Source organism: Anomaloglossus baeobatrachus, chromosome 8 (genome assembly GCF_048569485.1).
Source record: "Anomaloglossus baeobatrachus isolate aAnoBae1 chromosome 8, aAnoBae1.hap1, whole genome shotgun sequence".
Taxonomy (NCBI): domain Eukaryota; kingdom Metazoa; phylum Chordata; class Amphibia; order Anura; family Aromobatidae; genus Anomaloglossus; species Anomaloglossus baeobatrachus.
This window is the reverse complement of record NC_134360.1, coordinates 206,693,017-206,710,963: the sequence shown is the minus strand read 5'-3', so window position 1 is coordinate 206,710,963 and position 17,947 is coordinate 206,693,017. Positions and strand designations below refer to the sequence as shown.

General features: G+C 46.8%; 1 protein-coding gene across 1 annotated transcript in view; it reads right to left on the bottom strand.

The window, feature by feature from the left end:
- The window catches only part of SCP2 (sterol carrier protein 2), a 52,257-nt gene extending 34,353 nt beyond the window's left edge, over positions 1-17,904 (bottom strand). The window contains exons 1-3 of the mRNA XM_075320096.1: positions 17,794-17,904; positions 1,477-1,528; positions 1,000-1,071 (exon numbers count right to left, since the gene is read on the bottom strand). Coding sequence (XP_075176211.1) covers positions 1,000-1,071; positions 1,477-1,528; positions 17,794-17,844 — 175 coding nt within the window. The 5' untranslated portion in view covers positions 17,845-17,904. The remainder of the gene's footprint in view (positions 1-999; positions 1,072-1,476; positions 1,529-17,793) is intronic.
- Between the last annotated feature and the right edge of the window lie 43 nt (positions 17,905-17,947).

The window sequence follows — 17,947 nt, the reverse complement described above, 5'->3', positions numbered from 1 at the left end:
AAAAAAAAGAGAAAAAAAAGAGAAAAAAAAAGAGAAAAAAAAAAGAGAAAAAAAAGAGAAAAAAAAAGAGAAAAAAAAGAGAAAAAAAAGAGAAAAAAAAAGAGAAAAAAAGAGAAAAAAAAAAGAGAAAAAAAAGAGAAAAAAAAGAGAAAAAAAAGAGAAAAAAAAGAGAAAAAAAAGAGAAAAAAAAGAGAAAAAAAAGAGAAAAAAAAAAGAGAAAAAAAAGAGAAAAAAAAGAGAAAAAAGAGAAAAAAAAAGAGAAAAAAGAAAAAAGAGAAAAAAAAGAAAAAAAAGAGAAAAAAAGAGAAAAAAAGAGAAAAAAAAGAGAAAAAAAAAGAGAAAAAAAAGAGAAAAAAAAGAGAAAAAAAAGAGAAAAAAAAAGAGAAAAAAAGAGAAAAAAAAGAGAAAAAAAGAGAAAAAAAAGAGAAAAAAAGAGAAAAAAAGAGATAAAAAGAGAAAAAAGAGAAAAAAAAGAAAAAAAAAGAAAAAAAAAAGAAAAAAAAGAAAAGAGAATTTTTTTTCCACAATTTAGATCCTTCCTGTCTGGGAGCAATATTTTATTATTTTCAGTCGACAGTAATACTGCAGTACTGATATGTGGTCCACATCTTTCTGTATAAACTAATATGTCCATCTGGTAATTAGAATTTTTTTTTATATAAAAAGAGAAATTAAAGTGTGACCCCCTCCTCTAAATATGGACCCTCAATCTGCAGATCACACATTTTTCCAACAATGATGAAATGATAACATGGCCCCCACTCCTTTCATAATCCTCCAGAGGAGAGCGCACTCTTTCCGATTGTTTTTAAAATAGATAATAAAAAGGGGCACCAAGTAAAGGACCCTTCCTCTATACATATTCCAATAGTGCAAAGGGAAACACATTTCTGCAGTTTTATTTCTTATGCCAATACAGAAAAGTAAAAATCCTCTCCACACGGTGTCATTTCTGCATTTAGTCCACAGATATAGAGCTGAATAGATTACGTCACGTACCATAGACATAGCCCACACATGCCTGCTCCACCAAAGAGTATGAGATCCCCGCATCAGCCAGAGCCAGATGTCCTGGAATAAAGAAGAAAACGTGAAGGCCACAGAGAGTAGGTGCAAGGGGTGCCATTCTTTTTCAAAAATTTAATTGGGGAAATTTCTCAGTAAAAATGGCTACTTGGGTCCTTAAAGTGTGTGTATGGGGGGGGGCGGGGGTGGGGGACAAAAAAAACAAAAAAAAAACAAAACAAAGAAACCCCAAAAACTAACTACACACCTCAAGAGAGTGTACAGAAGCGAAACGCAAACAGCCAAGAGGAATCACTAGGTCACAACAACCTAATAATCCAAAAGAATAGACCAGCATGGTGCCAGCTCATAGTAATAAAGAATCACATATCAAACTTTTTTTTATGTGAGAAGGCAAACATAGAAGACTGAGCACGAGGTGCTATAAAGCACTGTGTGTTTAGCACTCACCTGCCTCCTTCGCCATATCTGGGTAGTCGATTGCATCTCGTGGCTTCAGGAACTAAAAACAGTAAAGACAAGTTACTTTCTGCACTACAAAAGAACAGGGAAATTATACAGTGAACATGAAATAGAGCAACTAATACAAAAATGGAAGGGGGGGGGGGGGGGCACCTTGGCATACCAGAAAGAAGAGCCACCGGGGTAACAAGTTCATTCATGAGATTTTTACCACCTTAATCTTCCTCCATTACCTGTGAGTTATATTATTAAGATGTGGAAGAAACAACAGCAACGCAGCCACAAGGAGACCCGTAACTATACAAAGCGGGGGTCCTAGTGCGGAGGACGGGAGGGCAGAAAAGTTACCAATGCTCTGCTGAACCCATAACTGCAGAGTCCAGACCTCCTCTGGCATCATCATCTGCACACGCCAGGATCTTCATGACCGAGCAGCTGCAGCCGTACATCGCCAGGCGCAATGCGAGCCACACATCACAAAACAAACCCCCCCCAAGAGAATGCTGGGAGCAGGGCTGTGGAGTCGGTAAGCCAAACCTTCGACTGACTCCTCAATTTCCCTTGCACCGACTCCGACATATATTATGGTTAAGTGAAAAGAAGGGAATTTTGTTTACTTACCGTAAATTCCTTTTCTTCTAGCTCCAATTGGGAGACCCAGACAGTGGGTGTATAGCTACTGCCTCTGGAGGCCGCACAAAGAACTACACTTAAAAGTGTAAGGCCCCTCCCCTTCTGGCTATACACCCTCCCGTAGGAGTACGGATTCCTCAGTTTTAGTACCAAAGCAAGGAGGAGGAAAGCCAATAACAGTTTCAAAAACAAATTCAATCCGATAACAAGATCGGAGAACTTAAGAAACAACATGAACAACATGTGCACCCGAAAAAACGAAACCCTAAGAACAAATAGGGCGGGTGCTGGTCCTCCCAATTGGAGCTAGAAGAAAAGGAATTTACGGTAAGTAAACAAAATTCCCTTCTTCTTTTTCGCTCCTAATTGGGAGACCCAGACAGTGGGACGTCCAAAAGCAGTCCCTGGGTGGGTAAAAAGATACCACATGAACGGGCTGTCCAGACAGCCCTTTCCTACAGGTGGGCCACCGCCGCCTGAAGGACCTGTCTACCTAGGCTGGCATCTGCCGAAGCGTAGGTATGCACTTGATAGTGTTTGGTAAACGTGTGCAGACTCGACCAGGTAGCCGCCTGGCACACCTGCTGAGCCGTAGCCTGATGCCGCAATGCCCAGGACGCACCCACGGCTCTGGTAGAATGGGCCTTCAGTCCAGATGGAATCGGAAGCCCAGCAGAACGGTATGTGTGAAGAATTGGTTCCTTGATCCACCGCGCCAGGGTGGATTTGGAAGCTTGCGATCCCTTATGCTGACCAGCGACTAGGACAAAGAGCGCATCAGAACGGCGTAGAGACGCCGTGCGAGAAATGTAAATCCTGAGTGCTCTCACCAGGTCCAACAGATGTAAACCTTTTTCAAATTGGTGAACTGGATGCGGACACAAAGATGGCAAAGTGATATCCTGATTGAGATGAAAGGAAGAAACCACCTTGGGAGAAAACTCTGGAATTGGACGCAGTACTACCTTGTCTTGGTGAAACACCAGGAAGGGAGATTTGCAAGATAACGCCGCTAGCTCGGACACTCTTCGAAGAGACGTGACCGCCACAAGAAAAACTACTTTTTGTGAAAGCCGAGAAAGGGAAACCTCTTTCAAAGGCTCGAAAGGCGGCTTCTGGAGAGCAATGAGAACCTTGTTCAGATCCCAGGGTTCCAATGGCCGTCTGTAAGGAGGAACGATATGACAAACTCCTTGGAGAAACGTGCGTACTTTAGAAAGTCGTGCCAAGCGCTTCTGAAAGAATACGGATAGCGCGGAGACTTGACCCTTAAGAGAGCTAAGCGACAAACCTTTTTCCAACCCAGACTGCAGGAAGGAAAGAAAAATTGGCAATGCAAATGGCCAGGGAGAAACCCTCTGAGCCGAGCACCAAGCTAAGAATATCTTCCACGTCCTGTGATAGATCTTAGCTGAGGATGGTTTTCTAGCCCTGTCTCATTGTGGCAACAACTTCATGAGATAAACCGGAGGCCGCTAGGATCCAGGACTCAATGGCCACACAGTCAGGTTCAGGGCCGCAGAATTCAGATGGAAAAACGGCCCTTGAGACAGCAAATCTGGACGGTCTGGTAGTGCCCACGGTTGGCCTACCGTGAGATGCCACAGATCCGGGTACCACGACCTTCTTGGCCAGTCTGGAGCGACGAGAATGGCTCGATGGCAGTCGGACCTGATTTTCCGGAGAACTCTGGGTAACAATGCTAGAGGTGGGAACACATAGGGGAGTCGGAATTGCGACCAATCCTGAACCAAGGCGTCTGCCGCCAGCGCTCGGTGATCGTGAGACCGTGCCATGAAAACTGGGACCTTGTTGTTGTGCCGTGACGCCATCAGATCGACGTCCGGCGTCCCCCAGCGGCAACAGATCTGCTGAAACACGTCCGGGTGAAGGGACCATTCTCCTGCGTCCATGCCCTGGCGACTGAGAAAGTCTGCTTCCCAGTTTTCCACGCCTGGGATGTGAACTGCGGATATGGTGGACGCTTTGCTTTCCACCCACGTCAAAATCCGCCGGACTTCCTGAAAGGCTTGGCGACTGCGTGTTCCCCCTTGGTGGTTGATGTACGCCACCGCCGTGGAATTGTCCGACTGAATCCGAATCTGCTTGCCTTCCAGCCATTGTTGGAAGGCTCGCAGAGCAAGGTAGATTGCTCTGATTTCCAGAACATTGATCTGCAGGGTGGACTCTTCCTGAGTCCACGTCCCCTGAGCCCTGTGGTGGAGAAACACCGCTCCCCACCCTGATAGGCTCGCATCCGTCGTGACCACTGCCCAGGACGGAGGAAGGAACGACTTTCCCTGTGACAATGAGGCGGGGAGAAGCCACCAACGCAGAGAGTCCTTGGCAGTCTGAGAGAGGGAGACAGTCCTGTCGAGGGACGTCGACTTCCCGTCCCATTGGCGGAGAATGTCCCATTGTAGAGGGCGCAGATGAAACTGCGCGAACGGGACTGCCTCCATTGCTGCTACCATCTTTCCTAGGAAATGCATGAGGCGCCTCAGTGAGTGCGACTGGCTCTGAAGGAGAGATTGCACTCCTGTCCTTAGCGAACACTGCTTGTCCAGTGGAAGCTTCACTATCGCTGAGAGAGTATGAAACTCCATGCCAAGATAAGTCAGAGATTGGGTCGGGATGAGATGCGACTTTGGAAAGTTGATAATCCACCCGAAACTCTGGAGAGGTGTCTAGTGCCACCTTCAGACTGTGTTGGCATGCCTCTTGAGAGGGTGCCTTTATAAGCAGGTCGTCTAGATACGGGATGACCGAGTGGCCCTGCGAGTGCAGGACAGCTACTACTGCTGCCATGACCTTGGTGAAGACCCGGGGGGCTGTTGCCAGACCGAAAGGTAACGCTACGAACTGCAGGTGTTCGTCGTGTATGACGAAGCGTAGGAAACGCTGATGCTCTGGCGCAATCGGCACGTGGAGATACGCATCTTTGATATCTATTGATGCTAGAAAATCTCCTTGAGACATTGAGGCTATGACGGAGCGTAGGGATTCCATCCGGAACCTCCTGACTTTTACGTGTCTGTTGAGCAACTTTAGATCCAGGACGGGTCGATACGATCCGTCCTTTTTTGGGACTACAAACAGATTGGAGTAAAAACCGTGACCTTGTTCCTGAAGAGGGACGGAGATCACCACTCCTTCCGCCTTTAGAGCGGCCACCGCCTGCAACAGAGCATCGGCTCGGTCTGGTGGTGGAGAAGTTGTGAAGAAACGAGTTGGCGGACGAGAACTGAACTCTATCCTGTACCCGTGAGACAGAATATCCCTCACCCAACGGTCTTTGACGCGTGACAGCCAAATGTCGCCAAAGTGGGAAAGCCTCCCACCGACCGAGGGTGTGGGAATCGGAGACTGCAAGTCAGGAGGACGCCGTCTTGGCAACGGTTCCTCCGGCTGTCCTTTTTGGGCGTGACTGAGACCTCCAAGAATCTGAGCGTCTCTGGTCTTTTTGAGTCTTTTTTGACGAGGCGAATTGGGACCTGCCCGGTCCTCGAAAGGACCGATAACCAGACTGACCCTTCCTCTGTTGGGGTTTGTTTTGTCTGTGTTGCGGTAAGGATGAGTCCTTACCCTTGGAGTGTTTGATGATTTCATCCAAACGCTCTCCAAACAATCGGTCACGAGAAAAAGGCAAATTGGTTAAGCACTTCTTGGAATGAGAATCTGCTTTCCAATGTCTCAACCACAGGGCCCTACGCAAAACAACGGAGTTGGCTGACGCCACTGCCGTGCGGCTTGTAGCGTCAAGAACAGCATTAATCGCGTACGACGCGAATGCCGACATTTGCGAGGTCAATGGTGCTACCTGCGGGGCAAATGCACGTGTGACTGAGTCGACTTGCACAAGCCCGGCTGAGATAGCTTGGAGTGCCCATACGGCAGCAAAAGATGGCGCTAACGAGGCTCCAATCGCTTCATAGATGGATTTCAGCCAGAGCTCCATCTGCCTGTCAGTGGCATCTTTAAGTGCCGCTCCATCTTCAACTGCAACCAAGGATCTAGCTGCAAGCCTGGAAATTGGAGGATCCACTTTTGGACACTGGGTCCAACCCTTGACCACCTCAGGGGGAAAAGGATAGCGTGTATCTTTAAGCCGTTTAGAAAAACGCCTTTCCGGATAAGCGTGGGGTTTCTGGATTGCGTCTCTAAAGTCAGCGGTGGTCCAGAAAAGTGCTTAATGTACGCTTAGGATATCTGAAATGGATTTTCTCGTGCTGCGAAGCTGACTCCTCTACAGGAGGAGCTGGTGGGGAAATATTTAACATCTTATTGATGGACGCTATAAGATCATTAACTATGGCGTCACCATCTGGTGTATCTAGATTGAGAGCGGTCCCAGGATCAGAATCCTGATCAGTGACGTCCGCTTCATCACCCATAGATTCATCTCGCTGGGATCCTGACCATTGAGATGAATGTGAAGGCCCCTCATAGCGAGCCCGCTTAGGTTGCCTGGGGCCATCGTCCGAGTCAGAGTCTTCACCCTGAGGTGTATGTGCCCGTCCCGGAGCTTGGAGGTAATTCAGCTGAGGGGGACCAGGGGGCAATGATTGCACAGTGTCCGTGGCCTGAAGTACAGGCCTAGCTCGCAATGCGTCAAGAATTTGTGACATAGTGAGAGACATTCTGTCAGCAAAAGCTGTAAACTCAGTTCCTGTCACCTGGACAGCATTCACAGGTGGTACACCCTGGGTCACGTCCAGCAGAGGTCCCGACTGTGCAAGCGCCGCAGGGGCCGAGCACTGCACACAATGGGGGTCAGTGGAGCCTGCCGGTAGAAAAGTCCCACATGCGGTACAGGAAGCATATAATGTCTGTGCCTTGGCACCCTTGCGTTTTGCGGACGACATGCTGTTGGCTCTCTGCAATGTGAGAGAGTCTATAGCCAAAGGGCGACAAGCGCTATGCAGTACAAAGTATTTGCAGGAACAAAATACTAAGATTACTACTGGCACAAGAGGGGGTGAGCCCAAAGGGCTGCTTACCGCCCGCTGAATAGCGGGTAAGAGGCGCAGAATTCCTTGTCTGGGTCTCCCCGGCTCCCCTCTGCAGCTCAGCGTGTCAGCAGGAATGGCTGCCGGCGTCTGTGGAGAGGGGCGGTCCGTGGGAGTTCCCAAACAAAAGTGCGGGAAACAGTGTCCCCTCTGTGCCTATTGTGAGGGCTGGAGTATGTAAAAACGACTCCAGCCCTCAGCGCTGATGCACTGACCAGCGTCCCGCCCCTCTCCTGACTGGCAGGTCCGGGGGCGGGAACGAACGGAAATAGGCCGCAAAAGCCGGGGACTCGAGTTATCAGCGCGGCCGCCGTAAAAGCGCGGCCCGCGCTGAAGTCCCCGGCGCACCACAAGTGCCAGCCGCGCCGCAGTCCCAGCGGCCGGCGCGACCTTTTCCCAAAAGTGTGCCTGCTTCAGCGAAGCTGAATGAGGCTATGGCACAAGCGCCGCAGCGCTGATGTCCCCGGCGCACTACAACACCCAGCATGCTGCGGTGTGAGCGCGAAATGCACGGGGACACAGAGTACCTTGAGGAAGCAGGGCCATGTCCCTGATGTACTCCGCTCCATCCAGCATCTTCTCCAGGGGCTGTAGATGGAGCACGGTCTCAGTGCCTGGAGACCAGTAATCCCACTTCACCCAGAGCCCTGTAAAAAGGGATGGGGAAGGAATCAGCATGTGGGCTCCAGCCGCCGTACCCGCAATGGGTACCTCAACCTTACAAACACCTCCGACATACAGTGGGGTGAGAAGGGAGCATGCTGGGAGCCCTGTATGGGCCCTCTTTTCTTCCATCCGACATAGTCAGCAGCTGCTGCTGACTAAAAACAATGGAGCTATGCGTGCGTGTCTGACCTCCTGCGCACAAAGCTAAAACTGAGGAATCCGTACTCCTACGGGAGGGTGTATAGCCAGAAGGGGAGGGGCCTTACACTTTTAAGTGTAGTTCTTTGTGCGGCCTCCAGAGGCAGTAGCTATACACCCACTGTCTGGGTCTCCCAATTAGGAGCGAAAAAGAAATTTATTGTAAGACATGAACATGTGTATGTGAACATCAGACAAAAAAAAACCTAATAAATTGTAAATATGTAATACAATGATATATATTATATATATCATATTGTATTACATATTTACAATTGATTAGTTTTTTGTGTTCGAAAGTTGTATTCCAATAAATATATTTTATGTTCTATCCAAATATCTTGATTATTGTATCATAAAAATGATTAAATGTCTGATGTTCACATTGTACTACAATACATTTTTCACTTAAATATAAGCATTATACTAAATGTTATTTAGTATGTTTTTGATGAAAAACATTTTTGCCACTTCGTGTTCTACATAACACTATATAATAAACTATGTAAGTTTCAACAAAAACATAGTAAATAACATTTGTGCAGTCTATGAATTTGTTGTAAGAAATAGAATTGCTTCCATCAGATCCTCCTTCGCAGATGACGTCAGATCTGACCTAATAATGTTAAGGCTGGAGAACAACCTCTCTACAGTAACTTGGGTTGGAGGCAAAGCCGTAACCACATGGGCAACATCTCTAACAATTTCCGGCTATAAAGGAATTGCCTCATGCACAGTCAGTTTTGATGAACAGTTGAAATTTTCTATTTCTTTGAGAGCAAGTGAAACATTTTACTGAAATCTGGTCAATCTGCTGCTATAGGAGAGGAGACTGAGTGAAATCTTTTTCCTTGCGGCAACGCTTTGCCTGCTCCATGTCATCCAAATACTTGTCAAACTTAAACTCCTCATCTGATGAGGATGAAGATACGGCAACAGTAGCACTGTCAGGCCCCAAGTCCTCTTCCGCCTGGTAGTCCTGTAGCCGCTCATCCTAACTGCTACCTCACTCAAAGCTTCTTTTCCTTTAGTAAGCTGTTGATCATCAAGCAGTATACGATGACTTGGGCCCACATAAACAGCTGCCAGAAAAATTTTATTTTCCAATAGCTGTGTCTCTCTCCGTTTCATTGAAGCAGAAATGCAATCTGCGATTAAACCTCCTCTTTGGGACAGGCAAAATAGCAAGTTCTTCCACTCCCTTATGAAAATGCCAGGAGTTAAATCCTCAGCTTGTAATTTTTTAGTCAGGGTAAATGGGTGATTAAGCAATTCCTTCAATTCAGCCACCTGTGTCCATTGACCGTCATTTAATGTTACTTGAGGGTTCACCGTATCTATGAGAAACGATTTTAGTTCAAGCAATCGCTCAGTCATTAAATAAGTGCTGCCTCACCGAGTGGCTTGATCAACCATTGCCCCTTTCCCAGCACGTCTTCAAGATGGAATCAATTTTAGGGGTTCTGGCGGCAATAACCAACTTCCTCACTTTTCCAATTAGATTTCCAGCATGTCCGCCCAGTTTCACACATCCGGCTTGTCATCAGTTTGGCGGATGCGGCGCACGCCAGTACAGTACGATACAGTACAGTGGCAGCGCTGCAACTTCCGGGTCACATGACAGCATGTGACCGGCGTTTGTCGCGCTGCCACTGTACTGTATACACTGTACTGGAGTGCGCCGCATCCGCAAAAACCGGGGTCCCTCTTGCAGACTCTTACTGCCAGCTGCAGCGTGTGCACAACACAGCGCATGTGATGAATATGAAAGTGTTTTGAAGCAGCTTCAACAAGATCATCTAATTCTAAAGTATCATTTTGCTGTTCTGTTGTAATATCTGTTTTTTCCTCAGTTACATGAACAGCACTGTAGCTCCATCTCACACATACTAAGGGTACCTTCACACTTTAGCGATGCAGCAGCAATCCGACCAGCGATCTGACCTGGTCAGGATCGCTGCTGCATCGCTACATGGTCGCTGGTGAGCTGTCAAACAGGCAGATCTCACCAGCGACCAGTGACCAGCCCCCAGCGACGTGCAAGCGACGCTGCGCTTGCACGGAGCCGGCGTCTGGAAGCTGCGGACACTGGTAACTAAGGTAAACATCGGGTATGGTTACCCGATGTTTACCTTAGCTACCAGCTCACACCGCTTAGCTTAGCGTGTGCAGGGAGCAGGAGCCGGCACTGGCAGCGTGAGAGCTGCGGAGGCTGGTAACGAAGGTAAATATCGGGTAACCACCTTGGTTACCCGATGTTTACCTTGGTTACAGCTTACCGCAGGCTGTCAGACGCCGACTCCTGCTCCCTGCACATTCAGGATTGTTGCTCTCTCGCTGTCACACACAGCGATGTGTGCTTATCAGCGGGAGAGCAACAATAAAAAAACGAACCAGGGCTGTGTGTAACAGGCAGCGATCTCACAGCAGGGGCCAGATCGCTGCTCAGTGTCACACACAGCGAGATCGCTAATGAGGTCACAAAAAACGTGACTCAGCAGCGATCTCAGTAGCGATCTCGCTGTGTGTGAAGTACCCCTAAGTCCTACATTTTCTTCTAGCTGTTATTCATTACTCTCATTCATCAGTTTAATTGTACTTATGTGTGAAGCATTGAACGTTACAATGGCAAGAACCTGTTCTTTTTTGCATTCCTAATCTTGCAGAACTTTTTCCACTAAGGCCTGGAGAAACTGGCCGGTGTGATGAGCTTTAGTATCTTTTACTGCCAGTGTCTTGCTAACAATTTCTCTCTGGTCACAAATATATCGAACATTGATGGCAAAATAGTTCAGTGAAATGCGGTGACTCCGGCATCCAGCAAAGGCAATGGGTGAAAAGATAGGACATTCAGACACAGCGTTTTGTGAGGATCTTCACAAAGAATGAGCAGTCAGTTTGTGGCGTTTTCTAATCTGCTTTTGCTATTGAAAGCATTATTTATGAGCTTAAAAACCTTTCAGATGATGCGTTTTTTTAAAAAGCTCTCCTCAAAAACCGCGGCAAAAACGCTGTGTGTGACTGTAGCCTTAGATCAGGAATAGAACAGCCATTTATAAGACATTTCATAACTTTCCCAAATTCCTATGAAAAAAATTCAGCACACTCTGCATTGCACGACTGTCCCCAATTTATTATATATTTTAGGAGTCGGTGCAGGTGCATTTTATACCGACTCAGACTCCATCAAAATAAGCTCCGACTCCACGACTCTGACTCCGCAGCCTTGGCTGGGAGATTTCAGCTCTGGATAGACATATAGGCTCAGTAGTAAAATAATACAATGCACTAAATTAACTAAAATGTTGATTCATTCTGAATGTAAACTTGTCCTTTATCTTCTCCATTATCTTATTACCTTGGGGCTCCGTTCCCACGATCAGTGTTTGCTGAGCTTTTGACGCAGCTGAATTTCTGCATCATCAACCCGCACCTAAAGTTCAGTTGCGTCTTTCCCTGGGCCTTTTTATGTATTTTTGGCTCAAAGATGGTTGAAACACAAGCAGCAGAGCAAATAACAAGTTGCCCAAAGCAAAGAAACAAGTTTATTATACAGATTATAGCGGTATAAAATCATCATAATTATAAACTTCACCATCTCATAAGAAACACTATAGCCGCCCATGTCCCAATACACACAATATAGATGATAGAATAGAAAGATATCCTGCCAGTAAATAATTTCACATCCCCCCCCCCTACAAATTATACACTTACACCCTTTAGTGCCTTTCACATGGCTCTAAGGGGTGCTTAACCTAATAGATAAAAAAAAAAAACAAACAAAAAAAACTATTTTTGATAACCAGCAGAGGTAAAGCATACAGCTGGGGGCTGTTATCTGTGAAGGTCCATGGTTATTGGCCACTTTCCAGACTAAAAATAGCAGCCCTCAGCCACCCCAGGAGTGGCACATCACATTAGGTGCGCCAATTCTGACACTTTGCCTGGCTCTTCCCAATTGCACTGGTGCGGTGGCAATCAGGGTAATGGATTTTGGGGTTGATGTCAGCTGTGTAACGTCAGCTGGCATCAAGCCCTGGGGTTAGTAAAAGGAGAGGAGTCTATGGGACACCCCCACTACTAATCCAGTAAGTGGAAAAAATAAAAAAAAAAAAACAAAACAAAATAAATTAAACACAACAAGCACAAATCAAATCGTGTATTTGAAATAAACTAAACCCCATTCCAGTCATGCGGTCTAATATAGTACGGGGATTCTGATATAGTCCACTAATGGAAACCTGACAAATATAAAAAGAGAGAAATAGAAACAAAACATTGCTTTCTAATAAACTGGTGAATGAGGGACAAAGTCCCCACCTCCAACATAGTCCAGCGGTTCCCAAAAAATTCCTCCATTACAGAGATCAAAGGCTATGGAGCCTTAGAACAGGGCTCAGAATGAGGACCCATAGACTTTGAGCAGCAGCCACTCCCGGCCCACACGGACACCGAAGACTCTGATGACTGGTAACATCATCGCTCATCACTTTGCATGGTTTTTTTTTTTTTAATATAAGATGGTGAACCAGGGCAAGTGTGTTTTGTTCAAATAAACTATTTGTGTGTGACTTTTCTTTTCACTTACTGGGTGTATCCAATAGATGCCTCTCCATTACCAACTCCTGGGTTTGATGCCAGCTGACATTACTCAACTGACATCAACCCCATAAACCATTACCCCAATTGCCTCTGCACTAGGGCAAATCGAGAAAAACGGCAAAGCGCCAGAATTGTCGCATCTAATGTGATACACCACTTCTGGGGAGGCTGCAGGCTGCTATTTTTAGCCTGGGAAGGGCCAAATAACCATGGACCTTCCCAGCATGATAATAGCAGCCTCCAACTGTCTACTTTACCCTGGCTGGTTATCAAATGGGGGGGACCCCATTCTTTTTTTTTATTTATTAGATTAAATCAGGCTAAACATCCTTTAGTGCCACATGAAAGGCAGTAAAGGGTGCAAGAGTGTGTGTGTGTGTGTGTGTGGTTATGACATTATATATCTACAGGATCTCTATCAATCTCTCTATATTTTTTGGGTGTCTGTATATGTGTTTGTGTGAACTCTTTGCTTTGGGCAACTTCTTGTTTATTCTACTGCTTGTGTTTCAAGCAACTTTATTGATACCTGTAGGTTTTGTTTAGATGCGTTTTTTTGGTGGATTTATGGTGCCTACATACATTTTTGTTCTTTTACCTGCAGATTTCCCGCATCCAATGCAAGTCTATGGGGAAAGTCTGCACAGAAAACTCCGCGTACCCGCAATAGAAATTTACATACTGCGGATTGGAAAAACGTTCCGCTGGACAGTTTACACAGCGTAAAAAGCAGCATGAGTAACGCTGATCAAGGGCACGTTCCCCAATCAGTCCCTATACAGATATTTAATAGGCTCGTACTGATAAATAATACAACTGCGTTTCACATATTTTTCATCCCGACGCCATCCCAGTTTTTTTTCTTGTGTCTGGCCAAAGGGCAGCAGCTGAGTGTTTTGCAATGCCTGACAAGTTACAGAAACCTTTATAACAAATCTTCACGGCAGCAACAACCACCGATCTACAGCAAGACTTCTGTTCTGTTGCGTGTGGAAGAAAACGGCAAACTCTGGTTATTGTATCCACAGTGTAAAGAGGTCTGGATACACTTCTGATTTTTGCAATGAAAACACCAGTGGGAAGATGATCGAGGCAGAGATGGGACGTGACCGTGGGGCGCATCCACACGCTGAGAATTCACTGCACATTCTGCACACAGATTTACATGCAGAAAATCCACAGCAAGTCAGATTTCCATCTACGCAGTGCAGAAAAAAAAATATATCTGCACGGAAATTGACACATGTAGGTCAACTCTGCTCGGAAACCATCATGGATTTTGAAAATTTTAATGTAAAGCATGAAATCTGCAGAAAAAAAAAAATAAAAAGAAATTATCTTTACTACCGGACCATAGCAGCCCCCCCCCCACCTACACCTTGCTGGCATTTTAGGGTTAGTGGTCTGTGCACATTACTGATCCAGCCACAGTGCATCCATCTGGATCATGAAGAGTCACTAATCAGTCCATAAAACTTTTGAAGAACCAGTCTTCAGATATTTCATGGCCCAGTTTTGATGTTCCCTGTTCTATGACTTGCTCAGTGGTGGTTGGGTTTAGTCTTCCTCACCTTGGCTGTCTCTTGGAGCACTGAACACCTTGTACTTCTGTGTCTTGCTCAGTGGTGGTTGGGTTTAGTCTTCCTCACCTTGGCTGTCTCTCGGAGCACTGAACACCTTGTACTTCTGTGTCTTGTTCAGTGGTGGTTGGTTTCAGCCATATTACCTTGGCAGTGTCAGAGCTGAACACCTTGTATTTCTTGCTGTATCTTGCTCAGTGGTGGTTGGTTTTTGACCTCCTTACCTCTGCTGTCTCGCAGAGCACTGAACACCTTGTACTTCTGTGTCTTGCTCAGTGGTGGGCGGGTTTCAGCTTTCTCATCTTGTCCATGTCTGAGCGCTGAACACCTTGTATTTCTTTTTGTATCTTGCTCAGTGGTGGTTGGTTTTCGGCTTCCTCACCTTGGCCACCTTGTACTTCTGTGTCTTGCACAGTGGTGGTTGGTTTCAACTTCCCTACCTCTGCTGTCTGAGCCCTGAACAACTTGTATTTCCGTATTTTGCTCAGTGGTGGTTGATTTCGGCTTCCTTACCTCGGCTGTCTCTGAGCCCTGAACACCTTGTATTTCTGTATTTTGCTCAGTGGTGGTTGGGTATCAGCTTAATCACCTTGGCCGTATCTCTGAACATTTTGTACTTCTGTGGCTTGCTCAGTGGTGATCAGTTTTTCACTTCCTTACCTCGGCCTTGTCTCGGAGTACTGAACACCTTGTTCTTCAGTGTCTTGCTCAGTGGTGGTCGGTTTCAGCCTCCTCACCTCAGCCGTGTCTCTGATCTGTTAACATCTTGTACTTCTGGGCCTCGACAGAGGTTGCAGTTTTGGAATATGACATCCCTGGAGAAGAGGGCTGCATATCCTGATGAGACTTGTAACCATCTTTGCCTTTTCAGAGTCATTAAATCTCATCTCCTAATTTTGCCTGAGGAAAAGAAGCTGCCTAATGATTCTGCACCCGTGATGAAGGCTGTTATATCCTGAGACCTGATTCCCCCCCATTACACAAATACACATCACCTGATCTGCTTCATCCAATAAGGCTACTTTCACACATCCGGTTTGAGCTCTGCGGCTCAATCCGGCTGTGCAAGCTATGCAACGGATGCGGTGAAAACACCGCATCCTTTGCATAAGTTTTTCCTTTGCGGCCAGTCCGGTTTTTGCCGCTTGCGGCATGCTACTGAGCATGCGCAGTGGCAAAAACCGCATGCGGCGGCCGGATGTGGTTAATGCCGCATCGCGCCGCATCCGGCCGCCATAGGCATGCATTGAAAAATGTGCCGCATCAGCCGAATGCGGCGCGATGCGTTTTTTTTTTGCCGCACGAAAAAACGTGCCAGGCAACGTTCCATCCGGCCGCCGCATCGGCTAAATCTGCCGCATGCGGCAAAAACCGGACCGAACGCAAGGCCATGCGGCACAATGCGGCACTAATTAAAAGTCTATGCAGGAAAATCGCAACCGGCAGCGAAAAAAAAACGGTTGCAATTTTCCTGCAAAGTGCCGGATTGTGCCGCATAGCAAAAACCGGAGGTGTGAAAGCAGCCTAAGGCCGGTTTCACACATCCGGCTTTTTGCCGTTTTACCGGATCCGGCGCTCTCCTGTACAGTTAATACAGTACAATGACAGCGCTGTAACTTCCGGGTCACATGCGCCGGTCACATGACAGCATGTGACCGGCGCTTGTTGCTCTGTCATTGTACTGTATTAACTGTACGGGAGAGCGCCGGATCCGGTAAAACGGCAAAAAGCCGGATGTGTGAAACCGGCCTAAGCATTGTAGTTTATACAGGTTGGAGTTGGAAAATCTGCATTAGGTTGGTGTCACACCTACATGTGACTTGCGCGAGGGTTGAGTCGTAACACCCGGTACGGCCGCTCTCTGGTCTGGAGCGTGCAGCAGGGGCCCATACGCCCGGGCAGCAGGGGCCCATACGCCCGGGCAGCAGGGGCCCATACGCCCGGGCAGCAGGGCTGTGGAGTCGGAGTCGGAGTCGTGGAGTCGGAGTCGGAGCTCATTTTGGTGGAGTCGGAGTCGGAGTCGGAGTCGGTATAAAATGCACCGACTCCGACTCCTAAAATATATAATAAATTGGGGACAGGAGTGCAATGCAGAATGTGCTGAATATTTTACTAAATAATAACATTTAGTATAATGCTTATATTTAAGTGAAAAATTTATTGTAGTAGAATGTGAACATCAGACATTTAATTGTTTTTATGATACAATAATCAAGATATTTGGATAGAACATAAAATATTTATTGGAATACAACTTTAGAACACAAAAAACTAATAAATTGTAAATATGTAAAATATATATATATATATATATATATATATATATATATATATATATATATATATACAGTGTATATACACACACAAGATATATATGTAATCTACTGTATATTACATAGTGTATTACATATTTACAATTTATTACAGTTTTTTGTGTTCTAAAGTTGTATTCCAATAAATATATTTTATGTTCTATCCAAATATCTTGATTATTGTATCATAAAAATTATTAAATGTCTGATGTTCACATACACATATTCATGTACTACAATAAATTTTTCACCTAACTATAAGCAATATATGTAGGAGTCGGAGTCGGAGTCGGAGCCGGAGTCGGAGTCGGAGCCGGAGTCGGAGCAAGAGAATTTGAGGAGTCGGAGTCGGAGTCGAAGGTTTGGCTTACCGACTCCACAGCCCTGCCGGGCAGCAGGGGCCCATACGCCCGGGCTGCAGGGGCCCATACGCCCGGGCAGCAGGGGCACATACGCCCGGGCAGCAGGGGCACATACGCCCGGGCAGCAGGGGCACATACGCCCGGGCAGCAGGGGCACATACGCCCGGGCAGCAGGGGCACATACGCCCGGGCAGCAGGGGCCCATACGCCCGGGCTGCAGGGGCACATACGCCCGGGCAGCAGGGGCACATACGCCCGGGCAGCAGGGGCACATACGCCCGGGCAGCAGGGGCACATACGCCCGGGCAGCAGGGGCACATACGCCCGGGCAGCAGGGGCACATACGCCCGGGCACATACGCGAGGCAGCACGTTCCTGCCTGTAGAGCGGCAGTGCCGGGTGATGTGATGATGACTCCAGCCTTAAAATGATGATTATATGGTCACAATGCTCACTTGTCTAATAATGCCGCACAATGATCTATGGGTTGATACCTACTGGGAGACGTCCGCCTGAGTGTCCCCTCACACAATTACTGCAGTGACATCCACTATGGATATCTCTGGGGGTGGTCTTCAGGGGGCACGCACCCTAAAGCCCATAATTCAGGTCAAATTTCCACTGCAGAATATGGAGGAAGTTTTGTAAAATCGCACCCATAATGCTGCCAGTGCCGCACTCTGTGCATTGTGTCACTGGAGAACCTGCAACAATGGTCGTTTCCAGTTGTCTCAGGAGCACTAATGGTTTATATAAAGCTCCTGCTGCATGGACAGATCACTTCAAAAAGTTATTAAAAAAGTCAAAGTCACCTGACTACAATGCAATCTGTAAAAACAAAAAAAACTACTATGACAAAAGCCGCAGGTGTGAACTGTTCCCGAGGACAAGAGCACAAAACAGGCAGAGTACACAACACAAGCACGATCTCACTGCAGACCTTGGTCATTCCTACGCCCACCACGTACACCTTCCTCTGGAGGGGTCCCATCTCCGCAGCTCTCTGGTCTCTTTTGCACAACAGACAGTCTGTGTAGGACACTGATCTGACAGCGGCAGCACTGCCGGAAAAGTCCTCTTCTAACTCCCTTAAA